Here is a 25066-nt window from a genome sequence, read left to right as displayed (position 1 = left end):
TACTGTATCTGTGCATTTCGTTTTTCTTGCCTAAATGTAGAACCTTACTCTTTTCACCATTGAATTTCATTTTGTTAGATAGAGCCCAATGTTCAAGTTTGTCAAGATCCTTCTGTATCTTAAGCCTGTCTTCTGGAGTGTTGGCTATTCCTGCCAGCTTGGTGTCATCTGCAAATTTGATGAGTTCCCCATTTATTCCCTCATCCAAATCATTGATGAAGATGTTGAAGAGTACTGGGCCTAAAACAGAGCCTTGGGGTACTTCACTGCATACTTCCCTCCATGTAGATACAGTTCCATTGAGGACTACACCTTGAGTGCAGTTGGTCAGCCAGTTACGAATCCATCTGGTGATGATGCTGTCTAACCAAATTCAACATGCGGTCTCGATACTCCGAGACCGCCATTGATACTTTTGCCGCTGGATGGTCCATTGGGACCTAAACCATTCTGCAGAGACAGTGATCAGGAAGACGAAGCCTTGCTGGTCTCAGGAACATTGCAAAGTCCCTGATTGACCCAAGGGAAGCGCTTCAAGCCAGCGGTAAACAGGCAGCCTCCAGGCTGGTGAAGTCAGGATGGCTCCGGAAGGAAGGAAGTGAAAAGAGAAAGTGAGTCCATCTGGTGATGTATTTTTTCTATTTTGGGAAAGACTGCCCAAAGAAATTTTTCTTTAAAGCCAAATTAGATCCTTAAGCAAAAGAATTAAGCAGCGAAATTAACTTATATTGGATTGCTTTGGAAAGCTTTTTTTTCTACTGCCTACTGCCACCGGTAGCCTCCCATCATCCAGTGCGATCCCATAGAGTTGGCCTCCTCAGGGTGCCGTCGGCCAGACAGTGTCGGCTAGTGACCCCCAGGGGAAGAGCCTTCTCTGTGGGAGCGCCTTCCCTCTGGAATGAGCTGCCCCCGGAGCTTCGTATAATCCCTGACCTCCGGTCCTTCCGACATGCCCTAAAAAGTTGGCTTTTCCAGCAAGCCAGCCTGGCCTGAACAAAACAAAATAAATTATTGATCACTGTTAATTTTAATTCAATTTTTTTAAAAAAAATGTATTGTCAATTCTAATTGGGTTTGGGATATTCCATTTTTTTTTTAACTTTTATATTATGTGTTTCTTTTAATTGTTGTACGCTGCCCTGAGTCCTTGGGAGAAGGACTGGTAACTATACTTTGTGGATTGAAGTGCTCGCAACGTTTCTCATTTCTCCTCTTAAAGTGAACTGATTGATTTTTTTCCTTCTGCTTTTTGCTGCTTTATTTTTTGACTTTTGGATTAAAACCTTCCTTTTTATTTTAACAATTCTTCCTATTACTTATTATTAAATTTCATTAAAGAAATTTAAAGAAATTTGTTTCCTATAAGCCAGAAATAAATATTAGACAGTGAAAAGTAGCAACACTGCCCCTCGGAGGTCAGAGGCTGGAGTTTTTGAAACAACATATCTCTTCTCTTTCCTTCTTTGATCTCACTGACTTTGCAGCTGAAGGGTTTGCAACTTGTTTACAGAAACTGATAAAGAGCCAAGGGCATGAATTGTTTTCGCAGGTGCCTTTGAGAACTATTTTGGCAGGGGAGAGAAAGGGGGAAAAAACAGAACCCTTCTCCTTTGAAGAGCATAAAAGAACTTGTGTTCAAGTCAACCTAAAATAAAAAAATAAAAGAGGCCTGGAAGGCTAGCGTGGCAGTGGCTATTAGTTTTTTTTCCTTCTTCTTTTTTGGAAACATGAATCAATATTCAGATGAGGAAACCTTAAAATTCCAAAATATCTTGGCTGGAATTCAAAATCTATTGGAATGATATGGGAGAATTGAGAAGTTGGAGAGACTAGTCTTCCTCAAAGCAAAAGATGAAGGGGTTGAAGCCCAAAAATTAAAGGGGAGAATGAAGACATAGAAAATAAAGACAAGACAATAGACAAATTTATTAATGGAGCAAATGTGGGTGAAAGTGGAAAGAAGGGAATATGGAAAAGGGAATTCGACAAATTGGAGCCCTACCCCAGATTCCAAGATACAGAAGAAAAAAAAATTGGTAATGATGATGGATTGACAACCAAAGATAAGCTAATTTTAGTAATAGCTGGAGGGCAACGAGATTGCCTGAGAGATCCTTCAAGTAACAAAGTGTGGAGAGAAGTCTATAAAAACCTTATAAAGGAAATAAAAAGAAGACTGACACCACAATTGGCAAGAGAGATAAGACTGTTTTGTTACTGGAAAGATACAGGTTGACAATAAAAGTTGATAATAAAAAATTAGTTGATTTTGGTGATTAATAAGTAGGAATTTAGTAATTCTTAGATTGTTTTAGATTGTTATTAAATGTTTATTTGTTATCAAATAATTAACTATAAATAACAATAATGAAATGATAATGGATACAGCTTAATGATTGTACATATACTGGCAAACTAGTAAAAGAAATTTGGATATAAATTGCAAATTGCAATCTGGGAAACAGACCTATAAATTTTATTAACAAATTTTTATTTAGATTTTTTTATAAAGGTGTAAGATTTTTTGTGGGGGGAGGTCTGATGAGAAGAGATGGGACATAAATAGTAAATGATTTTTAGCCAATTATAATGACAGCAAGGAAATGTCAATGGATATGGTTTAATAATATATACATGCTTTGGTATTGGCAAAAGTAACTTGGATACAAATTCTAAACAGCGAGTTGGGGGAAAGGGGGGGAAAGGTTTAGAAACTTTATTAATTGTCTTTTACTTAGAAGATGTCATAAAGATGTAATGTTATTGGAGGATTTTTTGAAATAGCTAATGAATGCCATTATGTGGTTGTGTCTTTAAGTATGAATGATTTGAGGTAAAAGCATGTTCAAATAAATGTAGTCAAATGAGAATTGTGGTACATTAATTGTAAGATATACAAAGATTTTTGATTTAAAGTGTATAATCTAATATGAACTATAAGTAATGACTGTGGAAGAAATGTACGAAAGTTATCTGTAACCCATCGACACGCTTTCTACAAGATGTAATGAAGGATGATTCTTTTTTTGTGTTTTTGTTCAATTAAAATTAAAAAAAAACTTTTCAAAAAAAGTTTAGTCTGGCATGATCTGTTTTTGACAACCCATGTTTGCTTTTGGCTATTACTTTGTTTACTCCTAGGTGTTTGCTAATTCGTTGCTTGATTATCTTTTCCAGAATCTTTCTGAATAATAGAATAGGCTTACCCCTTGTCTCACCAACTGGTAGTTTCGTAGAAGGGATCCAAAACATGCCTACCCCATTGAATCTCATGTAATCAGGGGCTGGGGAGGGAATCAGAAATAGGTTCTTTTGCAAATAAGCCAACTCTGTGCCATGAAGGGCTCTATAGATGGCAGTCAGCACCCTGAATAAAGAAAAAAAAGATCCTTGTGAGAAATCTTTTCAAATATTTGAAAATTGTTGCTCTAGCCCAGGGGTAGTTAACCTTTTTATACCTACCGCCCACTTTTGTATCTCTGTTAGCAGTAAAATTTTCTGACCACCCACCGGTTCCACAGTAATGGTGATTTATAAAGTAGGGAAGTAACTTTACTTTATAAAATTTATAAAGCAGAGTTACAGCAAACACCTACCGCCCACCATGAAAGCTGGAATGCCCACTAGTGGGCGGTAGGGATCAGGTTGACTACCACTGTTCTAGCCAATCTCAGTCTTTTAGGACAGTAATATATACCAGGAGATAAAAAGAAACATGCTAGAAAAAAAAGCAGAAAGCCATTTTAGATCGCTGTCAGTAATTATGTCTGTGTAGTCACTAAGTTGAGTTCTCCTCAAAACTATGCAAGTGAAATGTTTCCTGACTGAGAAAAAATATTTTTATGAAATTTAATATTCAAAACACTATTTTTTAAAAATAACCATTCTTATATTAAGAATGACAGTAAACGGAAAACCAAAGCTCACACACTTTGGGTAGGCAAACTTCACTACTGAACATCCCTCTCTGTTTACTTGAGTCCCCATAGCAACTCTAGCTCACAGATGGGAATGTGTTTCTTAGCAACCATCCTTGGTAATTACACATAGTTCCACTTCTTTGTCTCCCTGGACTTGGCGAGGACCTGCCTGATTCATGAGAACTCCACTGGCACCTCAGTTGAGACCATGGCAGCAGAGGTGAGACACGTGTTTGTGAGGAGGGCTTAACTTTGTGCAGCTTAGAGAAAAAAAAGTAACCCCTCCCTGCCAGGCAGTTACACACAAAGGTGCCGACGCCCTATGACCTACACAAAGCCACTTGGTTTTTAGGCCCAGGTCACAACAGTAAGCCTTGCTGTGCTCTCGCTGCCAGTCCAGGCCACATGTGGCAGGCATGTGGGGCTCTCCTTGGCCACCTCTGGCAACTGATTTGGAGCCACATCTGGATGGCAACTCTGGGACATGCCTGGCATGTGTATAGCTCGTTTGTCATCATCATTGTCCTTTTCCCAGCCAGAGGTTTTGTAAACCTGGCCAGGCATCTGTATGAGCCTAAAAAGACCAGTGGCTTGTTTCAGGGTCAGAAGGGGCTTGAGGAAATTAGTCCCTTACTTGAGTACCAGACACCAGAGATGGCTAGCCCCTTCCTCCATTATGGACATGACCCTGAGGAGATTAGCCCTGTGCTCCGATACCTACAACATCCTGAAGAATTTACTGTCTTGTATCAACAACCACCAAAGTCTGAGGCAGAGATTGATACTGCAATCCAGCAGTCAGAGGAAATCAGTCCTGTGCTCCAGTATCTACAACAGCTGGAGGAAATTGGCAGCCACCTGCTTCAACGGGACAGCTGCCACATATCTTCCTGCCCAAGAATTGTCAACAAAGTGGAGACTGTGACTCAGGTGAAATACATGGGGACTGGCCAAGTCTATCTTTGCAACTTTTTCAGCGTCCTCAGGGGGAAGCAAAGAAAATATTGTACCTATAGTGCTGATTTGGAGGCAGGGAAATAAGGGAAGGTAATAAAGATCTATATTCAGCAAGGAGCTGTGAGTTAAATCATAAAAGGCCTTAGTTTTATCTTGCCAATATATCTAAGGAAGTGCAATTGAAAGTAACCAATTTCAGCACTGAAATAATGAAGGATAATTTTGTTGGTCCTGAAAATCATTCTCAACATTGCTTATGATGCAGTTATTCAGATCATGTTTAATATGTTACATTAGTTCAGTAAGCATTGTCTAAATATATAGTGTCTATGTGTGTATACACACACACACACACACACACATATATATACACACATTAATATGTATATTAAGTGAAGTGCAAGGGTAATATTCCTGTCTATTATAAAATGGACAGGATGTGGAAATGCAAACTTAATTTGCTGATCTAGTTGTCATAATTATGAAGGTAATAACTAGGCTGGGAATTGTGGTAAGTCATTTCCTGTGTAGCCAACTAAAGTGTCTTTTTTAAAATGTTTGGATTTATATGCCACTTCAATCACCAATATTATTATAGAAATCATACATGTTAGAATTGGAATTGTTGTATCATTTGATCTTGCTTGTCTGATCTTTATAATTTCTTGCTCATATCCTTCTGTAAATGGAATTCTAAATATTTGGCTGATCTATTCTTTGTAATGTGGTTAAGGTTTTTTTTAATCTATTCTATTTTTCCACCTTTCTACCTCTGTTTCTATTCCTGAATTAAAATCCTTGCTTTCTGAGTAGATTTTTATGAAACAATTATGCCACTTTATTCTTAGATGCTCCAGATAAAAATATCCTCTATTCTCTTTTCATAGTTTGTTTTAAATCTAAAATCCTTTTGTATCATGCTTAGATTATTTTTGCTATTTAGTGTAAATAGAAACTTGATTAACTTTATGCAGTGCTCCTAAAACATAAAATACAATTTTATGTAATATACAATTCTATCCTTTTTGGGACTGACAAATTGGGTGGATTGGGTATAACTTTGTAGAAATAAAAAATGAATTCTTACTCACATTTTCAAAAAATTTATAAGCAAGCTCAAGTTCTATACACATATCACTTTGAAAAAGAGGTATATGGAAAAGCTTTTTAGTCAATAGCTGAACAACTTCAGATTTCTATCACTCCTATTATGTTATGTTCTGGCTGATACTTTGAAAGATGTTTACTTTTTCATCACTCATTATTCCTCTGACTTCCTAATAATACTCGTAGTCTTTTTCAGGACAATTGGCTTATTTCTACTTCCAAATGCCAACCAACAAAACTAGTTAGCATGTAACACAATCTTGCTTGAATCTTCATGAATGCATGAAGAAATACTTGCTGTCACTAGCCCCTAATAATAACTTGCAGCTCTTACAGAACATTCCTGTAATTATTTGATCCCATCAATCTCTCTTACTCATTGCCTTTTCCTTCCAGTTCCATCAAATTTGTTAAACTTCATTGTTTTTCTAGTCCATTATCTGCTTATAGGATGATTTCTGCTTACCGATAATGACATCAGAGAGAACAATGTTTATTTGGTCCAGGATTGATTGTTTACAAATCCATAATTGGAAGACAACTATTTTCTTTAATTACTGGAGAAGGAACAAATAAATACCGTCGGCTTGATGTATTTGGAAAGAACTGGTTAGGCTGAAGAATAAGGGTGGCTACTTTTGAAACCATAGTCAATGGTTATAGGAATGGAAAGGTCAACCATTGGCCTCTTACCTGTGAAAAATGCAAGATTTGATCCTCTTTCCTCCCTTTTATTTTCACATTTACAATTCAAGATTTGTTAGCATCAATACACCAATTATAACCTATTATACATCTTCATTCTGAAAAGCTGTGGTGATGAAGTTCTGTTCCAGTGTGTAGTGGGGAAGAAGCAGGCTGAAGCTGAACAACCCAAGCAAGATGAAATTACAGTTGGTACTAAATGCAGTGGTCCTTTTGCCAATTGGTGTTAAATGCCACAAACATGTGTTTCAGCTTCAGCTCTGGTTTCAGTATTCTTCTGGCTGCAGTTTGTGTACTCTTTTGTAGTGTACTCTGCATGGGGTTACCTTTAAAGACTATGCAGCTGATAGGGGGAAGCCATTTTAATAATAAAATACCTGTGTTATGGTAGAAGTTGCAAATATGTTTCTGAGTCAAATTCCAAGACCTGGTGTTAACCAACAAAGTCTTAGATGGTTCAGTTTGCATTTATATTTCATGAATAGAATTTGCCCAAGCCACATAATCATCTAGAGGCCAGGGGCATGCTTCAGGTCCCCACTTCATGAGAGATCAAGAAGAATAAGGGCTCAGAGGGCCTCCTAAAAGACGCTTCCCAGTATTACTTACTTTCAGGTTGCTTTTGGCCTCTTGCCTCCTCCCTTTTACTCATATAAGGGTCCTGTCTTGAGGGTTCAGATACAAAGATGGGTTGCTCCTGGTTCAGCCCAGATCAGGAAACCCGGTGATAATGGCAGCGGGAGGCTCTACCCACCTGCCTAGATGCTTCTGCGCATGAGCAAATGCGTCACGCATAAGCATGCATGAGAATGCACTCAAACTGGTAGTAAAAAAATTGGCAACCCACCTCTGTTCAGATAGTAAAGGTGGTATTGGGCTACATTTTTGTCATGGTTGGATTTTTTTATAACCATAGCTTTATAATTTTAAATGAATGGAGTGATAGAGATTTTACTTGGGAGTTGAGGCATGTTTCAATTAAGATGGTTTTTTGCCTTTTGTGTTATTAGTTGTTACTACTATGCTATCAGAATTTTTATGAATGGTAGATAGATATTTATTATACCTCTTTTAACATTCAGTCCTTTTTACCCTCCTCTGAAAAATAATAAGTTTAAAATATTGGCAATGGTCATGCAGAAATATAATTGGAGCAGTTTCCTCCTTTGTCCCCAGACTCTTGACATAATGATTTGCAAAAAGGAGTCAACTTCAGAAAGCTTATCAGACTTACTTTATGACAATGTTTCCTTTAGTTCAGCATCAGTAAGCATAACGGTTATGGGATGTATTTTCAAGACCTGCCCTTCTATTCTGTTTACCTAGGACATTAAAGGAGATTTAATGCTAAAGTGTTTTTTTTTCCTTTTATTTAATCCAAAATAGAATGCATAAGGTAAAGGTTCCCCTTGCATATATGTGCTAGTCATTCCTGACTCTAGGGGGCGTTTCAAAGCCAAAGAGCCAGCTCTGTCTGAAGACATCTCCGTGGTCATGTGGCCGGCATGACTAAATGACAAAGGTGTATGGAACATAGTTACCTTCCTACCAAAGGTGGTTCCAATTTTCTACGTGCATTTTTTATGTGTTTCCGACTGCTATGTTGGCAGAAGCTGGGACAAGTCACCCTGTTACGTGGCACTAGGGATTCAAACTGCTGAACTGCTGACCTTTCTGATCGACAAGCTCAGCATCTTAACCACTGAGCCACCATGTCCCTTGCATTTAGTAATTATGTATTGCATTTAGTAATTATGCAGTATTTTATTATCCTTTCAAAAGTAGTACTATGTATTTAGTACATAGTACTACTTTTAAAAGGATAATAAAATACTGCATAATTTAATACAATACATACAATTATAAAATACAATAGTTGCATCCAAAGCTGATGTTCAAACATCTATTTAAAAAATCAGGTGATATATTCAGAGTGAATTGCAGATTTAATTGATTCTAAACATTAAATGATGATTTTACTATTTGGACTTGAACAAGGCATATAAATTCTCAGATCCTTATTTGTGCTGGAATTTACAAGTATTTCACATGTAAATAATCCATACTTTATTTCTTTTTGGCGGGGGGCGTAACAGGTGCCCATGGACACAGCCTTCGCAATGCCTGCCACTCCATATCATGTAAACAAAGTGACCTATCGTCCAACAACAGGTAGGTCATATATAATGGATGGGAAGTTTCTATTTTCTCTACTGTTTAGTGAAGACTGATATAGATTCCTAGATTCTATGAGCTATTTGCTGATGTCTGATTCATCTTTTGTGAAACTATAAGGAAAAGCAAAATACATGGCCATTATCCCAATCACTACCTCCAGAGGTACTAGATTGTAATTTTCAGAATTTCTTCCCTAGCCAAGTAGGAATTCTGAAAGTTATATTCCCATTAATCTGGAGAATGGCTGAATTCAAATTATTAGTTCAAACCTGGCAATCCATACTTTCACCAAGATTAAATGGTAATGTATGGAGAGACTCAAGACCTGAGTCCAATTTAAATGGTGACATTTTTATAAACTTTAGGCTTGATCTTGCACCTTATAATTTGATATTGCTGTAGAAGTGTGTGTTTGCTGTGCACTGCTGTCTACTGATAATGCCATCCACATGAAGATACCAATCACCATGTTGCAGGCTTGGAGGTTTTTTCTCTCATCTATGGTGCTACAATCTCCATAAATGTTTGTGCAATAGAATCTGGAATGCACCTTTAATGCCTGATAAATCTTCTTTTCATTAAAGAACAGGGGAAATGGCTATGGGAGCTGGGGGTCTGGTCAACTTCACTGCCAAAGAGATCCATAGGGTGCAGAAGGTTTAGGTTTAGGCTTCGTTTTATTTATATGCCACCCTATTCCCAGAGGGACTCGGGGCGGCTCACAAACCCAAGAGGGGAGGGAAACACAAGAACTACAAATACAAGCATTTAAAATAACCAACAGACACACAATCGAGAGGGGAAGGGAACTCATCAACCCCAGGCCTGCCGACACAGCCAAGTTTTAACGGCTTTTCGGAAAGCCTGGAGAGAGGTGAGGGTCCGAATCTCAGCGGGGAGTTCGTTCCAAAGGGCCGGCGCTGCCACAGAGAAGGCCCTCCCCCAGGTAGTAGCCAGATGGCATTGACTGGTAGATGGAACCCGGAGAAGGCCAACCCTGTGTGATCTAATGGGTCTTTGGGAGGTAATTGGCAGCAGGCAGTCTCTCAAGTACCCAGGTCCAATACCATGAAGAGCTTTATAAGAAGAAATAGCCCCACAAGAAACTAGGAGAAGCAATTGAAATTTTAATGTTCATCAATGTGGAACATTTCATTTTAGATGAACTCAAGTGCTAATATGAAAGGGGAAGAAACTCTATTGACTTTTTCAAAATCATGCATGATTTTAGAATTCCTCCATCATTTCTTGCCTTGTCCACATTTTTTTCAAGCTAAGAAATCTAAATGCTTTAGTTTTTCTTCACATAATCATTTCACTCCATCATTTCAGTCAATTAGTTCAGTTTTGTTTTAAGTACCTTTCAAAGTTCTATAATGTATTTAACAATAAATGTTAATATTATTCAAGTCTGATTTTACCAGAAATTTATATAATAACATTATACCATATTGGTGGTTTCATTATCTGTTGTTATCCAAGTAATTCCAGTTAAGGGGTTCCATGAGAGAATTTTTTTTTTCTTTTGCATTGTTTTGAAAAAATATTTTGCATAATTCATAAAAAGTGGACTGTGCAATTCCCCAAAATACATCTCTGGAAGATCCTTAATGGTTGAACATCATACACAAAGATGGAATTGTTTAAATGATTTTCTTGTTTACTACCCTATATGTCACTTAGCAGATATGCTATTGAATGCCTTTTTGGAAGAAAAAAGGACAATAAAGTTTATCCAAGCGTGGTATACTTTTCCTGCGTTATAGACTATAATTTTAATACTCTTCAGTTACTATAACAATCAATGTAACCACTTAGAAAGGAGTCAGATTGGAGAAGGTTAAAATATAAAATGATTTGGGAAAGAATATTGATTGGAGGATAGAAGTAAATATCAGAGAAGAGGTCATGACTAGCAGGCTGTAGTATCATCTGGAATTGGAGGACATGTAATATATAAAGACTTCCAATATTTTATTCTCTGTCTTCCAGAAAAGCCTGGCTATAAAAGCAAGGAGCAGGTCACATATAACAAGGCTGGGGTGCCATCCAGCAAAGGACTTTCCTCAAGGACCTCCAGTGCAAATTCTTGGGACAGCTCCAAGAATCTGGAAGGGGATAAAACAAGAGACGAATTCCTCTGCCCAACACCTCCTTCTACACAGAACTTCCCAGCAAAAAGCCACAATAAACACAACCACAATCCCAAAACTCCTGCTGGCCAATATATTCACCACGAATCACCTAAAATATGTGCTGAAAGAAAGGGGAGCTTTGACAGCAAGATTTCTCTTGAAAATCACCCAAAGGGAAGGGCTGCAAGGTCCCAAGAACATGCCAAGTCTGTCCAAGAAAAAGAAGAATCCATCAGTTTTAATTCAGATGACTCAACTGGCAAGTTACATCAATCTGTACGAACTGAGTTGCTCAGCTCCCCCACAAAAAATATAAAGTGCAGCTATGAAGACACTGAAGAAGTCAAGACTGTTTTGAATGCCAAAGACTCCTTGGCTTCAGGTATACAAAATGTTAAAGTGGAAGGGAAGTGCCTTCAGGAAAAGAAAAACAGTCGGATCCCTGCCAATATCAAAGCCAAATATGGCACCACAGTAGTGGAGAAGCTGATATCAGAGGAACAGGTAAACAAAATAATTCCGATTGAGGCTATGATCATTAATAACACTCAATGTTGGTGGTATTAGATCAGGAGTGTCAAACTCAATTTCATTGAGGGCTGCATCAGGGTTGTGTTTGACCTTGGGAGGGGGCGTGGCCAGGTGGGCATGGCCATCTCAACATCACTCATATTGGAGGCATCTGTGGTGGCCTGAGCACTCTGCCAGTGAAAACGAGCTCCTGAGCACTGTTTTTGGCTGAGGCAGCCTCCTATAACCCCCTGCCAGTGAAAATGGAGCTCGGGAGGGCTGCCTGTGGCCCATGCATGCTCCGTTTTCAGCTGCAATGGCCTTCTGCAACCCTCTGCCAATGAAAAAGAGCTCAGGGTGGAGGGCGCCTGTGGTCCTCCTGAGCTCCATTTTTGCTGGCAGAGGCACTGCAAGCTGATTCTTTGCAGTTTCCAGGGCAGCCCCCCCCCCCGGGCCAGATCTAAGCACCCCGTAGGCAGAGATCCAGCCCCCGGGCCTTGAGTTTGACCCCTGCCTTAGATATTTTGAACTTCAATTTGCATAAGCCTCAGGTGGAGAAAGCCTCAAAGAGACCATATCTTGGGTTGTCTTAAGAATAATAGCTCTACTATCACACAAGTTTATGTGGCCCATTGCTGCCATCAGATGCACAGAATACAGATAATCCTTCACTTCTAACCACAGTTGAGCCCGGAATTTATGTTACTAAATGAGAAATTTGTTAAGTGAGTTTTGTACCATTTTACAACTTTTCTTGCCAGATTTCTTAAGGGAATCACTGCAGTTGTTCAGTTAGTTAAACAGTTGTTAAGTGGATTTGGCTTCCCCATTGACTTTGCTTGTCAGCAGGTCGCAAAATATGATCCCACAACACTGGAACACTGCAACTGTCATAAACACGAACCAGTAGTCAAGAATCCGAATGTAAATCGTGTGATCCCAGGGATGGGACAACAGTTATAAATTGTGAAAAATGGTCATAAATCATTTTTTCAGTGCTGTTGTAACTTTGAACAGTCACTAAATGAACTGTTGTAAGTCGAGGAGTACCGGTATAGTGCAGGTAATGGAGTATTTATATATCTACATACAGCTGTTGGCAAGGGTGAGAAAAGAGGAGAAAATGGTGAAAAGAGAGGTAAAAGTCAGAATTAGCTATTGTCAGTTATATGCAGATATAAAGAAAGCAAGTTAAGAAAGTTAAACATGGTACAGACATTCTTGCAACTAAACAGGGTTAACATATATGTAAAATGTGTTAATCGGACAGACAATTGTGAAACATCCCATTTCCTTCTGGATCCAGACCATGCTATGTGGGAATGGCATGGTTTCTAGTCTTGTGGTTTGTAAAAAATAAATTCTCTGAACTGGAAGGGATTTGGAGCATGATTCGCCCCCTTCCACCACCACCTGACATATTTCATCCAGAAAGCTGTTCAAAACCTTCCAAATAGTTTCCCGTTTGGAAGATTTACTTTTGGAAATTGCCAGACTGGCCCATAGAACTGCATGGTACAGAAAAGTTTTGATTTACTTCTGAGGCTTTACAAGTTCAACAATCACTCATCTGAAATTAGCATAGGGTATTTGTTATGTTAGACCAGAAAGTATTTGCAGAAAAAGCAATATAGAATAGCTATATTTCTGTTCCTGTGTTTTACACATTATATGTCAGGGTTGAGTGAAGCCATTTTGAGACTTCAGTACTGACGTATTTCTTTGCAAAGCTAATTTTGAGATTCAAACGCATTACATTCTATTTATAATAATATCACTGTAGTTTGTATATTAGATAAAAATGTAGATTTTTGTTAATCTAGAGCTTAGAAATCCACTTTTAGAAACACATTCTCTAGTTAGGGCAGCCTTCCAGGTGCTTTCTAAATATGTTCCCATATTGTCCATCACCTCCAACCAACATAGATATAATGGTATCAAGCTGAGAAAAATGGCGCTAGGCTTTTTTATTTTCACCTGGAAAATTATGGTTAACTTTAGTGATGCTTATCTGAACAACATGAACAGCTTTTGATTTTATAGCTCTGTCTTTTGAGGAGACATACATTGCAAGGAATTTATGTAACTATAGTATAATGCTAAATATTAGCTGAATAATTAACCAGGGAGTTGGAAAACATAACCTCACTTTCATCAAGAGCAATATAGTTTAAAAAAATGTATATTTCTATAAGAAATGCTTTAAGAAATGTTCAGTTATATAACTGAAAAGAGAAAGACCAATGTCACATATATTTACAGTATTGATTTATATTTATTAAAACTATACCACCATTTTTTTTACAATTCACAGTCCTTTTCAACAATAAAAGCACAAAAATACACAATAAAATAGAAAGAATAAATAAATATTCAACAATCAACGAGGCAAAATGATTCAATAAAAACATATCAATTTCAAATCACAGCAATCATATTATCCCATACATATGAAGTGGTGTTTGCTCTCAAAAGCTTTCAGAGTCATTCAAATCATTCAAATTGAGCTTTAAGAGTTCGGCTTTAATAGTTTTATGGAACAATGTCTAATTCTGCAGCGGTCTAGTTTCCATGCAGTGACTATTCTATAAGGAAAGGGCCATGACAGAGAAGTACCAGCCCCAGGCATCCAGCAACCTAAATTTTCACACCGGAGATAAGATCCCCAGCTGGCTCTGGAGAAGATGGTCCTATTAGAACCAAGTCATGTAGTGCTTTAAAATAAAAGCAGTTCTGTACCTTGTACTCTAAAATCCATTGATGGTTTTTAAAAAGTGATCACAATATAGTGTAAAAGGACTGAAACATTTTGCACTAATGAGCAGTCTTCCCACATCTGGGGAGTGGAAATGGTCATTATCCTCTAGGTATGCAACTTGGAATGCAAAGTAGAGATTAAATTTCATCATATCACACACACACACACATATATATATATTCCAGGCACGGCGTGCTCTTTGCGAAGCTGGACTAATCCAAGGACAGAAAAGACTCAGTGACTGGCCATTCAAATCTCTTGAGAATCCTATGACATCTTCACCTTATGCTGATTATTATGAACTGGGTTATAATCTGAGATCCAACATTTTCCAAGGTGAGCTAGACAAATCTCAGTGCTTCCTGTTTCGGTCTTACAGGTAGTCCTCAACTTATGATCACAACTGGGACCATAATTTCCATTGTAAATAATTTTGGTCATAAATAGTCAGAACCGACTTTAAGACAATTTTTATGGTAGCTATAAAGAAAACCACATAGCAAATTGGGTGGCTGCTACGCAAATCCAACTTTCCCAATGGGTGTTTTTTGCTGGAATTTGGCAAAAAGGATGCAGGTCATGGTTATGTGACTGCAAGACACATTGCAACCAGATGTAAATGCCAAGAACCCAAATTGCAATCACCTGTGGGGGTGATACAACAGTAATAAGTGTGAGTACAGTTCATAAGTCACTTTTCTGAGGCTGTTGTAACTTTGAACCAGTGGTGGATTACGACCAGTACACCCCAGTACAGGTCTACATGTGCCTGCTGGGAGCACTGGGTACCGTTCCGCTACAGTGCACCGGAGGCCCCACCTGCCCGCTCTCCTTACCGGTATTGGAGGTTTTTGGGGCTTCCGTGCATGCACATGGAGCATATGGCACCTGTGTGACGCTCTGCTGAGCAGCTGGAGCTTCGCTGAGGCATCGCGAAGGCATCGCGGGTGGTAAGTATGCCGCATGTGCGTGTGCGGAAGCCCCAAAAACCTCAAATACCGGCAAGGAACGCGGGCAGGTGGGCGGGCACTCCGAAGCACCATACCGGAACGGTACCCAGTGCTTCCAGCAGGCACCATCAGGCACTTTGTGCGGGCACACTGGGTGCGTTCATGTGGTGGATACCCAGCCCTATTACACCGTACCGGTTGCAACGGGATCCGGAACCCACCACTGCTTTGAACAGTCATTACATGAATGGTTGCAGGTTGAGGACTGCCTGTCATTATAGCATGATTTAGTGCTGGTAATTTAAGAGACCCCTTCTTCCTTCAGAGGAATCATTTTCACAAATAAAGAGTTGTTTTGCTTTTAATTTTTCTGCTTGTGGGATAAAATTGTCATCTTCAATGTAGCCTGGGAGTTATTAACGTGGCCTCCCGCAGGCTTCTGCTTATGCCAGTCACTATCTCAGTGGAAAGGAGCAATGAGCGTTGTTATTCAAAACACTAAAGTTGCTTTTTGAGGTTGTTTGTTTTGCTTAATATGCAAATGATCATATAAAATAGCACGGTATTTCTGCCAGGAATAGATTTGAACCCAACCCCAAATTATAGTCAGTATCAGATATAAAAACCTGTCACTGTTGAAAAGTTAATTCAGTATCACTAACTTTTTCCTGTTTGTCCTCAATCTCTGTCAATTCCAGTGATTCAGGGCAAAAATTATTTTAGCAGAAGTGAACAATGTCCAAATATTCTTTCTTTAGGCGGACCATTAGAAACTAAAAGCTTGATGAAGGATTCTTATACTCCTGATGTAATCAAGAGGGCAGTACGGGATCCCAAACGTTGGCATGGAAGGAAGACTGATGATCTAGGTAAGGAAATCTAGGAACTACAAAGGATAACTAGATGGAGACATGCTTAGCTTCTCTTCCTGTCAAAGTTATGAGTAGATTATGTATACATTTTAAGTATTAGTATAATCTAAATATTTAGGTTTCATCCATTTCCTAGTTTACAAATCTCAAACTATGTGCTCAGGAACAGATTTTAAAAAGTTCATATGAATTTCGATACAGTATTCTCTTTCAGTGATCCTTACATAATTTCACTACAATGTTTACAAAAGCACTTTTGCTGTTGCTTTTTCATTGGTGGCTCTTTTCCAGCTTCTCCAAAAAGTTAAGGATGTAGAGCTCAATAATAATAATAAACACAATCCAGTCCAGCAATGATTCTGAATTAGCATAGGAATTTTGCTTAGCATCCAAAAATTATTGAATAGAAAATTCTTGAATTTGTAGCTTGTCCAATAACTTTTGATGATGATGACGACGATTATGATGATGATGGTTGTTGTTGTTGTTGTTGTTTTGTATCTCATCAGGGAGATGGTTCCAGAAAAATGCCCTCAATCTTAACCTGCAGAAAGCTTTGGAGCAAAAATTTGGGGAAAAGAACAAAGGCAGCAGATCCTAAAAAGGCATAAAAGAGGCACATGAGCCCTTGCTGAAAGTTATTTGCCTCTCCCTCGCAGTGAAATAAATCTCATTGCAGTCTCTGTCCTTCAATGTACTTCTCTATATTGATAACACTACAAATACGTTCAGTTCAGATGACTAGGGAAGCCTATTTGTCTTACTACTGACACTTTATAGATACTTGATCACACAAATCAGCATATAAAGTTTTCAAAGTACAGAATTACATCACTCTTTGCTAATTTCAAGAGGCAACCAAATGTACCGTTCATGGAACCAGTTTAAAAGTCGGTGACTCTTCATTAGTCAAGTAACAGATGAAAGCTTTGCAAAAATGTTATACCGAAGGTATAGACTTCTTTTTAATTGCTCATGAAAAAAATCATTAAAAGGATTGGATAGTTCTGGGGTGGTTGATATCCTAAATAATCAGTCCAACTGCAGACTGATATCTGCATAAGAAAGTCCAACCTTTATTGGTAGAAGGGGATATAGTATGAAAACAATGCAATAGTGCCCAAAATATTGCCTATGCAATGAGGACATTTTCCATAGTGAAGCATGTTTTTGCAGGGTAAAGTTTTTATTAACAAAATTCATTGCACAATAATTATTTATTTCTTCCCAGCAGGCATTTCCCTTCTAATAAGAGTTTGTGTTGTTGAGAATAATATGAAAGAAATCCAGTGACTGTTATATATCAAAAGCAAAGTCATATTGTCATATTTGTATCTATCTTAAAAATTCATATTTGCACTTCTTTCTCCTGAATCTTCTATGCAGTTGATTGGATGGCCTTCCCTTTTGGGCAGAAGGCCTAGTTTCCTTCTCTCTCCAACTTTGGCGGTGTATATATTTTACATCAGTTTGTTTTCTTCTGATTATGTAAAAAAATAATCCTTCCATAGCACAAAAGAGAATGGAGTTTTAGGAAGTTTTTATTGAGGAACATGTTTCAAATGTCTTGGCAGATCTGGGAGATGACCTCTAGCTTACTGTCAGCAAACTTTGTCTTCAAAGGGGATTTGGTGACTTTTTGAAAGATTTCTGGAGACTGATGGCCCACAGGTGCATCTTGACCTTTACAGTCTCCCTTGGTCTTAGAGCCAGGAAAGAAACAGTATTCACCTTCTTGATATAAGAAAACAGGACTTCTGCCTCCAACACTGAATATAAGAATGTCCTGCTTAGATTCCTCCATGGCAAAACCTAATTCATCCTTTGGCACAGAACCTGAGGTAGCAGAAAAGCTCTTAAGATAGTCACTAGATTCTTCCTGGCATTTTGCTGAGGGATCACCAATACCTTGATCCATAACTGGGAGGGTTGGTTTTGATGTATTTTGACATAACTCTGAATTTGAGAGATTTTCATTAGTTTTGGGCATGTGTGTAGAAACTGTTGCTGTATTAGCACAATGAAGCATCCTTTCCTCTGAGGCCAACTCAGATAATGGCAATAAACAACCATTTTCTTTGCTTATTGATAGATCTACTGCAGCAATGTAATCTAGTGGCAAATTTTGACAGTGGCTATTTGAGCTGGGAAGACACCCTGTAGTTTTCTCATTCTTCAACTGTCCACTTGTCTCTTGGATTTGAGTTGGTTCTTGTCTTGTAGGAAGTGACAGCTTCTCCTCCACCTGCTGATGTACATTAGACAATAAAGTATTTTCCTTTCCTTCTCCTGGCTGTTGCTGAAGGGACAAAGGCTGTAATTCCATAGACTGCAAAGATACTGGGGTTTCCTTCAGTTCTGAAGGAGTAACTTTCAAATCCTGATGAATGGTATCTGCAACTGACTTTATAGAAGAATATATGTATGGGCCATTAAAATCAAATATTTGTGTATTAGGATTAGAACAAATCTGGACAGCATGGGCTTTGTTGAGAGGCTCTGTCTTTTCTGTAGTCTGAGACCAAAGCAACAGTGGTGTTTTCTTTAACCCATCTTCAATAGCTGCTGGGCTGTCAATCAGTAATTTCCTGTAACAGGGAAGAAAGTAACCAAAGGACAATTATTATCTATATACTGTATGTACACATAAACTTGGTACACAGATGACTTACTCTCTGGAGAAAAATACTGTGGGTGTAAAACACACCTCAGGGTATATGTTCTGTTAAGATACAGCCTGTTATGCCGTACTGCCATGCTGGCTTCTACTGTACAGCATGGTGGAGTTGCCATGGTAACAACTTACTCCACAAGGGGGCTCCCTCTGGTAAGGGGGAAAATCCAACATTAGAAATTACGTTTGGTCAGGACATTTTTGCCTATAAATAAATACCTGGGTAACGCTGGGTTATCAGCTAGTCATTTATAAAAAGAGTGTCAAATAGAACACATCAAGGCTTAGATGAGAAAGAAATGGCAGGTGAGACAGAAGAAGAGAACTAAATGGTACTTTGTACAAGTAGTCCTCAACTTACAACAGTTTAGTGACTGTTCAAAGTTACAACAGCACTGAAAAAAGTGACTTATGACTATTTTTCACATTTACAACCCTTCTGGCATCCCGATGGTCACCTGATTAAAATTCAGGTGCTTGGCAATGGAATCATATTTATGATGGTTGCAGTGTCCCAGAGTCATGTGATCACTTTTTGCGATCTTCTGACAAGCAAAGTCAAGGGGGAAGCCAGGTTCACTTAACAACAGTATTATTAACTGAACAACTGCCTTGATTCACTTAACAACTGTGGCAAGAAAGGTAGTAAAATGAGGCAAAACTCACTCAACAAACATCTCACTTAGCAACAGAAATTTTGGGCTCAATTGTGGAGTACCTGTGTTTAAAACTAAATCAAAGTCTTCCAGTTTCCTAGTTTGGACTAGAATTTCCTCTCAAAACTTCCTAAGTTTGTGATGTTGCCCAGCCTTTCCAAGATCTCAAAATGATGCACAATTATCAAGAATTTTTGGGACCTCTTCCTAAAGAAATGCAAAGTTGCTTTGCTGGATGGAATCATTGCATTACTTTATAGTGTTTCTTCAGAAATCAGTTTCATGAATTTATGGTCTAATTGCTTTTTTTTTTTTTACAACTTCATAGCCTTTCTCATTGACTGAATTTAAGACCCAATCTACAGGGTTTTTTTTTTTTTTTGCTTTGTTTAAGCTCATCATTGTAATCTCTAGCTCCTCCATAAGCAAACAGCCTAATTCAGTGATGGCTAACCTTTTCGACACTGAGTGGCCAAACCAGAACATGCGTGCCGGAGTGCCAGAAACCCAAAGACCAGGTGCCCAGCTGATCTTCGGGTTTCCAGCACTCCAGTGTCTGTGAATACCGGTTGGCCGGTGCGCATGCACATGCTGGAAACTCAAAGAGCAGCTGGCGACAGCACTCATGCCATGCCCACAGAGACCTCTGGCACGTCACGGGCCTAATTCGTTCTCCTGGTTACATTTTTCTTTTAATATTTTATGCTTCTCTATAAACATTTACAACTTTTTTTTCCAAAAGGACTGCAGCTTCTATGGGTTGCTAAGTAAACTCTGAGTCTTGAAGTATTCCTTGATAGATTGGTTTCAGAGTCCAACCTGCCTGCTTGCAAGGGTAAAGTGCAAACCAGCTACCAGCTGTAGAGGGCCTGAAAAGGCTTAATTGCTAACTCTGAGTCTGCAAAACAGAGCACTCAAAACTCACTTGGTCAGAAATCTCAGCAGGCAAGAAAGTATTGACTTTTTACTGAAAAGTTACTCAATATGTGCAAATACGAAAATATAAGCCTGTCTATACTTTTCAATTTTCATTTTCACTTTTTCACAAATCTGAACACTAAAGAAAATTACTGGATTTTTTAAAAATGGTAGCAATTAGAATCCACAAAATATATGTTCTGATATGATTAAAAAGCATTTGGCCTTTCTTATACATTCCTAATATTTTGGGGTTTGCCTCTGTTGCAGATTTTTATATTCAGTAATAATTAGAACTATATTTATTGTGTGTGTCTTCTAAAAGGTAATTGAATTTTGAGGAAATACTGAGAGTATAATTCCTTCCACATACGAAGCATAGATCCTGCCTAGCATAGATTCTAGCATACATCTTGCTTAAATCCTAGTTGTTAATAGCAATAGCACTTAGACTTATATACTGCTTCATAGTGCTTTATAGCCCTATCTAAGCAGTTTACAGAGTCAGCATATTGCCCCCAACAATTAGGGTCTTCTTTTTACCAACCTCGGAAGGATGGAAGGCTGAATCAACCTTGAGTTCATCAGGATCAAACTGCTGGCATTGGGCAGAGTTAGCCTGCCATACTTGATTCTAGCCACTGCCCCAACTCTGCCCAATCACTCTTTAAATAATTGAATGTAGGCTTTCATAGATTAATCTGAGCTCTAATTTCCTCTCTTTGGACTCATGGTGTGCTGAACATTAATTAGCTCCACACCAAACACAATACTAGGGATTTCTGAGTTAATAGTTCACTTTCTTTATAGTTTTGTGAAAATGCTTTGAACTGGACTTCCAGTAGTGTGTTTCTCAGCTTTGTATACTCACTTGCCCAGTGTACTGGAATGGTGGGTTTCTTCCTTTTCTAAAGCATTGGTGTCTTCTGAATGACTTGCCAATTGCACTTTCTAAAATGAAACAAGAATAGATTGCAGCCCAATCTCGATTAAGATGCTAAAATAAAGAGATGTTCAAAAAGACCTGTACACACAACACATTTGTAATACTGCACCCAGTTTTGATCACCACAATATGAAACAGAGGTTGGGATTTTTTAAAGGTTGCAGAGAAGAGCAACTAAGATGGCTAGAGACTAAAACACATGATGAATTGCAAGAACTGGGTATGATGAAGAAAAGATTTAGTGGGTGATATGATTGCAATCGTCCAATATTTGAGGGGCTGTCACATGGAAAAGCCACCATTCTCTGAAGCACCTGAGTGCAGGAAAAGAAGTAACAGATATAAATTTATCAAAGCAAGACCCAACCTAGACTTAAGGAGAAATTTCCTGACAGAACAATTAATCAGACAGCCATTTGTTTGGAATGGTATAGGGTCTCATGTTTGAGCAGGGGGTTGGACTACAAGATCTCCAAGGTCCCTTCCAATTCTGTTATTTTGTATTCTGTTAAACTAACCATCTCAACGTGTTTTTTCATATCTAGTAGTGTCCTACAGCAGTTCTGTATCTAAAGACTTGATATTCATATGCAACTGACTTCACACACATAGAATTCTTCTCTCCCACACTGCATGGCTTCTTTAAAATTCACATAAATCTAAAACTTACCATTTTGAATAGAAAGTGGCTACAACAGCAGTTTCAAGGTAAGCAGGTTTAGGCATGCTTTTCCCTATTTCCTAGGTTGATTTATCCTTCTTACCCAGATTCCCCTGATCCGTCGTTTTACATTTTTTATAAATGAATGTTGAGGAGGAACACAATATTCAGGGATGTAAAACATGCAATTTGACTCCCCCAATTCCTAAAAAATCCTTAGTAATCCAAAAATCCAAACAGAATAAACAAACTTTTAACTAAACACTAAATTAAGAGATTATCTTTTGGGGATTTATGGGCCACCAGTTCTCCTCCTCAGCTATTTGCTGCTGCATGTTGTCTACAATACTAGAAGTTCTGCAGAAGCCAGCAATCAAAGGGTACAGACCGTAGAAAGCGAGATGATGCAACATAAACTGTGCTGATATATCATCTCCTTATTGACTTAAGTAGTTAACTGTGTTGATATTTAGGGAGGTGATTTTAAAAGATTAAAGATTAAATCTCTGGCCAAATATTACAATGTCTAAAACATAATAAAGGCTATTTGTGAAATTATAATGAAATTATATGGCAACACACAAGATTGGCCCAAATTAGGTTTAGCAATGGTGCAAAGACTCAGCCTATTTCATGGTACAATAGAATAGTGACTCTCTTCTCATCCATGCGCAAACTCCCATTGTGCAGCTTTAGGAGACAACATGTGACTTTTTTCAGTTTAGGTTTGCTTCTTTTTTTACATCAGCATATGGGTCATATGCTTATGCCTCCTAGATTTGGATTCCATAACCTTGTAGACTGAAGGACAGCAAGTGCCCTAAGAACAGTCTTTCCCAAGTTTGGCTCCCAAGGTATCATTCCCTAGCAGGGGGCTAGCCCTTGGCCAGGGTGTGATTTAACATTAAGCCTAGATTCTGTTCACCTGCTAAAGAATCTGTTGTAGATAATTTCATATTTCTTTCATTTCTTTTCTTTTTATGGCCCTATTAGTTTGGCTTAAAAGTGTATTATATTTATTTATTTGTATTTATTTAGTTTGTCGAACATGCACGAGATAGCAGGTATGTATAAACATGGACATGAGCACATGAAATGAGTACAAATAAATGGGGACAGTAGGACAGGGATGGTGGGCACGCTGGTACGCTTATGCACGCTCCCTTACAGACCTCTTAGGAATGGTGTGAGGTCCACGGTAGACAGTTTAAGGTTAAAACTATGGGGGTTAGAGGAAGTAACAACGGAGTCAGGTAGAGCATTCCAGGCATTGACCACTCTATTGCTGAAGTCATATTTTCTGCACTCGAGTTTGGATACGTTAATAAGTCATGTTTTTAGAAAAAAATCTTTCTTACCGGAAAAAAATTGGGATGAAGAAACGTCTTTGGAGGACTTGGAATGTTTGCTTCCCATTTCTTTTTCTTGCTGCAGTAAAAGCATAAATTTAATTCAGAGAATTCACCAAGATTATACCTGCTTCTGTTCAACCAGCACCAAAACCTCGCCTTTACTTTGGCAGCTGCCACACAAAGGCAATAGTGAGTGGGCAGTCAAGTCCCCACTCCATATTCACCTGATAGCCAGTTCAGCTTTTGCTGCTATTCTACTTATCTTAGGTAATTTCCTTTGGTTTAAATCTGGATGCTACAAGATATCTCCTATCATTCTTTCAAATCACCTTATTGGCTGAGCTGCTAAAATATGAATAATAAAATCCGAAGGATTTAGGACCTGCTCCAAATCCTGGAACTGATGTCAGCAGAAAAGAGTGATATGAACCAAAGAAGCAGGAGCCAGTTGCAAAATGGGAAAGGGCAATATTTGGCCTAGGCTCTAAAATTCTTAACCCCTTCAGATAGTTTCACTTCAAAATCTCAACTGAGGAACTGACTCCAGTTGATTGCACCTGTACTTTATCTGTTTCCATTTTATTGTTACCCATGACCTTTGAGGACCTCCCTCCAAAAAATGAGTAAGGATAGGACAAAGAACTGATTGAATTGGTTTGGAGGTAGAAATGGTAGACTGAAGATAATGGCAGTGGTGGGATTCAAAAAAAATTAGTACCAGTTCTGTGGGCGTGGCATGGCTTGGTGGGAATGGCTTGGTGGGAATGGCAGAGGAAGGATACTGTAGAATCTCCATTCCCTCCCCACCCCAGGGGAAGGTTACTGCAAAATCCCCAGTCCCACCCGATCACCTGGGACTCGGGAGGCAGAGAATAGATGGGGTGGGGCCAGTCAGAGGTGGTATTTACCGGTTCTCCAAACTATTCAAAATTTCCACTACCGGTTTTCCAGAACTGGTCAGAACCTGCTGAATACCACCTCTGGATGGCTCCATGAAACATGCAGTTGATGGCTGTAGCAAAGAATGAAGAGAGGTCTAGAATGTCTCCAGATAAGGAATAAAAGGGAGATTGCCCAATGTGTTCTATATATTTGCTTCATCTTGGTTCCAGATGTTTTTTTTTTTAGAACTGGGAGACAATGGGAATAGCCATCTTGCTTGCAACCACAGTTGGGCCTTTTAAAAACTCACAAAGTTCCTTTTCTACCCACTTTCAGAAATTGCTTGTTAACTAATTTGTAAGCTATTAGAGACTTTCAGATCAACATGTCTGAAAACACCATGTAAATTTGCCTTCAGTCCTTAATCATAAACTTAACATTTAAATAAAATAAAATAAACAGCAGCAAGCGACAAAAATAAGACTTTGACCACAAATATTCTCGTAAAGGATTTTAAAATAAATCTTACATGTAGCCTCCCAGCCACAGTTAAATTTTGACTGAGTTTCTCAGAGGTCTGACAACTTTTGACAGACAGGTTGAATGAAGCCAGCATTTGTTGGGAGGAGAAATTATGCAGAGAAATTGTGCAATACTAGTGGATCTGGGTTTTTTTTTAGTTTAGTGGATTGATATTTGTGAGGATGAATGGAATGAAGAAAATGATCCTGGGTGTCATGTAATAGCTTATTGCCCAAGATGTTAAATATCTACATATACAAATCGGTTATCTGGGCCAAGTGACATTGCACAAAACAAAATAGTCTTATATAAAGGTAAAGGTTTCCCTCGCACATATGTGCTAGTCATTTCCAACACTAGGGG

The 25066-nt window shown here is 38.5% G+C and overlaps 2 protein-coding genes across 2 annotated transcripts in view; one reads left to right on the top strand and one right to left on the bottom strand.

Annotated features, from left to right (window-relative positions):
- Positions 1 to 4077: 4077 nt before the first annotated feature.
- On the top strand, positions 4078 to 16779 carry TEX33 (testis expressed 33). Its single transcript, XM_032220701.1, has 6 exons — positions 4078 to 4140; positions 8786 to 8861; positions 10860 to 11506; positions 14456 to 14606; positions 15979 to 16089; positions 16602 to 16779. Exons 1-6 carry the CDS (start codon positions 4129 to 4131, stop codon positions 16691 to 16693), a joined length of 1089 nt encoding a protein of 362 aa, XP_032076592.1. The 5' UTR covers positions 4078 to 4128; the 3' UTR covers positions 16694 to 16779.
- An 861-nt stretch (positions 16780 to 17640) lies between these two features.
- Positions 17641 to 25066, bottom strand: part of CSF2RB (colony stimulating factor 2 receptor subunit beta) — a 32664-nt gene continuing 25238 nt past the window's right edge. The window contains exons 11-13 of the mRNA XM_032221128.1: positions 23306 to 23375; positions 21212 to 21291; positions 17641 to 18680 (exon numbers count right to left, since the gene is read on the bottom strand). Of these exons, the coding sequence (XP_032077019.1) occupies positions 17651 to 18680; positions 21212 to 21291; positions 23306 to 23375 (1180 nt within the window). The 3' untranslated portion in view covers positions 17641 to 17650. The remainder of the gene's footprint in view (positions 18681 to 21211; positions 21292 to 23305; positions 23376 to 25066) is intronic.

Source organism: Thamnophis elegans, chromosome 7 (assembly GCF_009769535.1).
Source record: "Thamnophis elegans isolate rThaEle1 chromosome 7, rThaEle1.pri, whole genome shotgun sequence".
NCBI classification, from domain to species: Eukaryota; Metazoa; Chordata; class Lepidosauria; order Squamata; family Colubridae; genus Thamnophis; species Thamnophis elegans.
The sequence above is the reverse complement of the archived record's forward strand: the minus strand, read 5'-3'. Positions and strand labels throughout refer to the sequence as shown.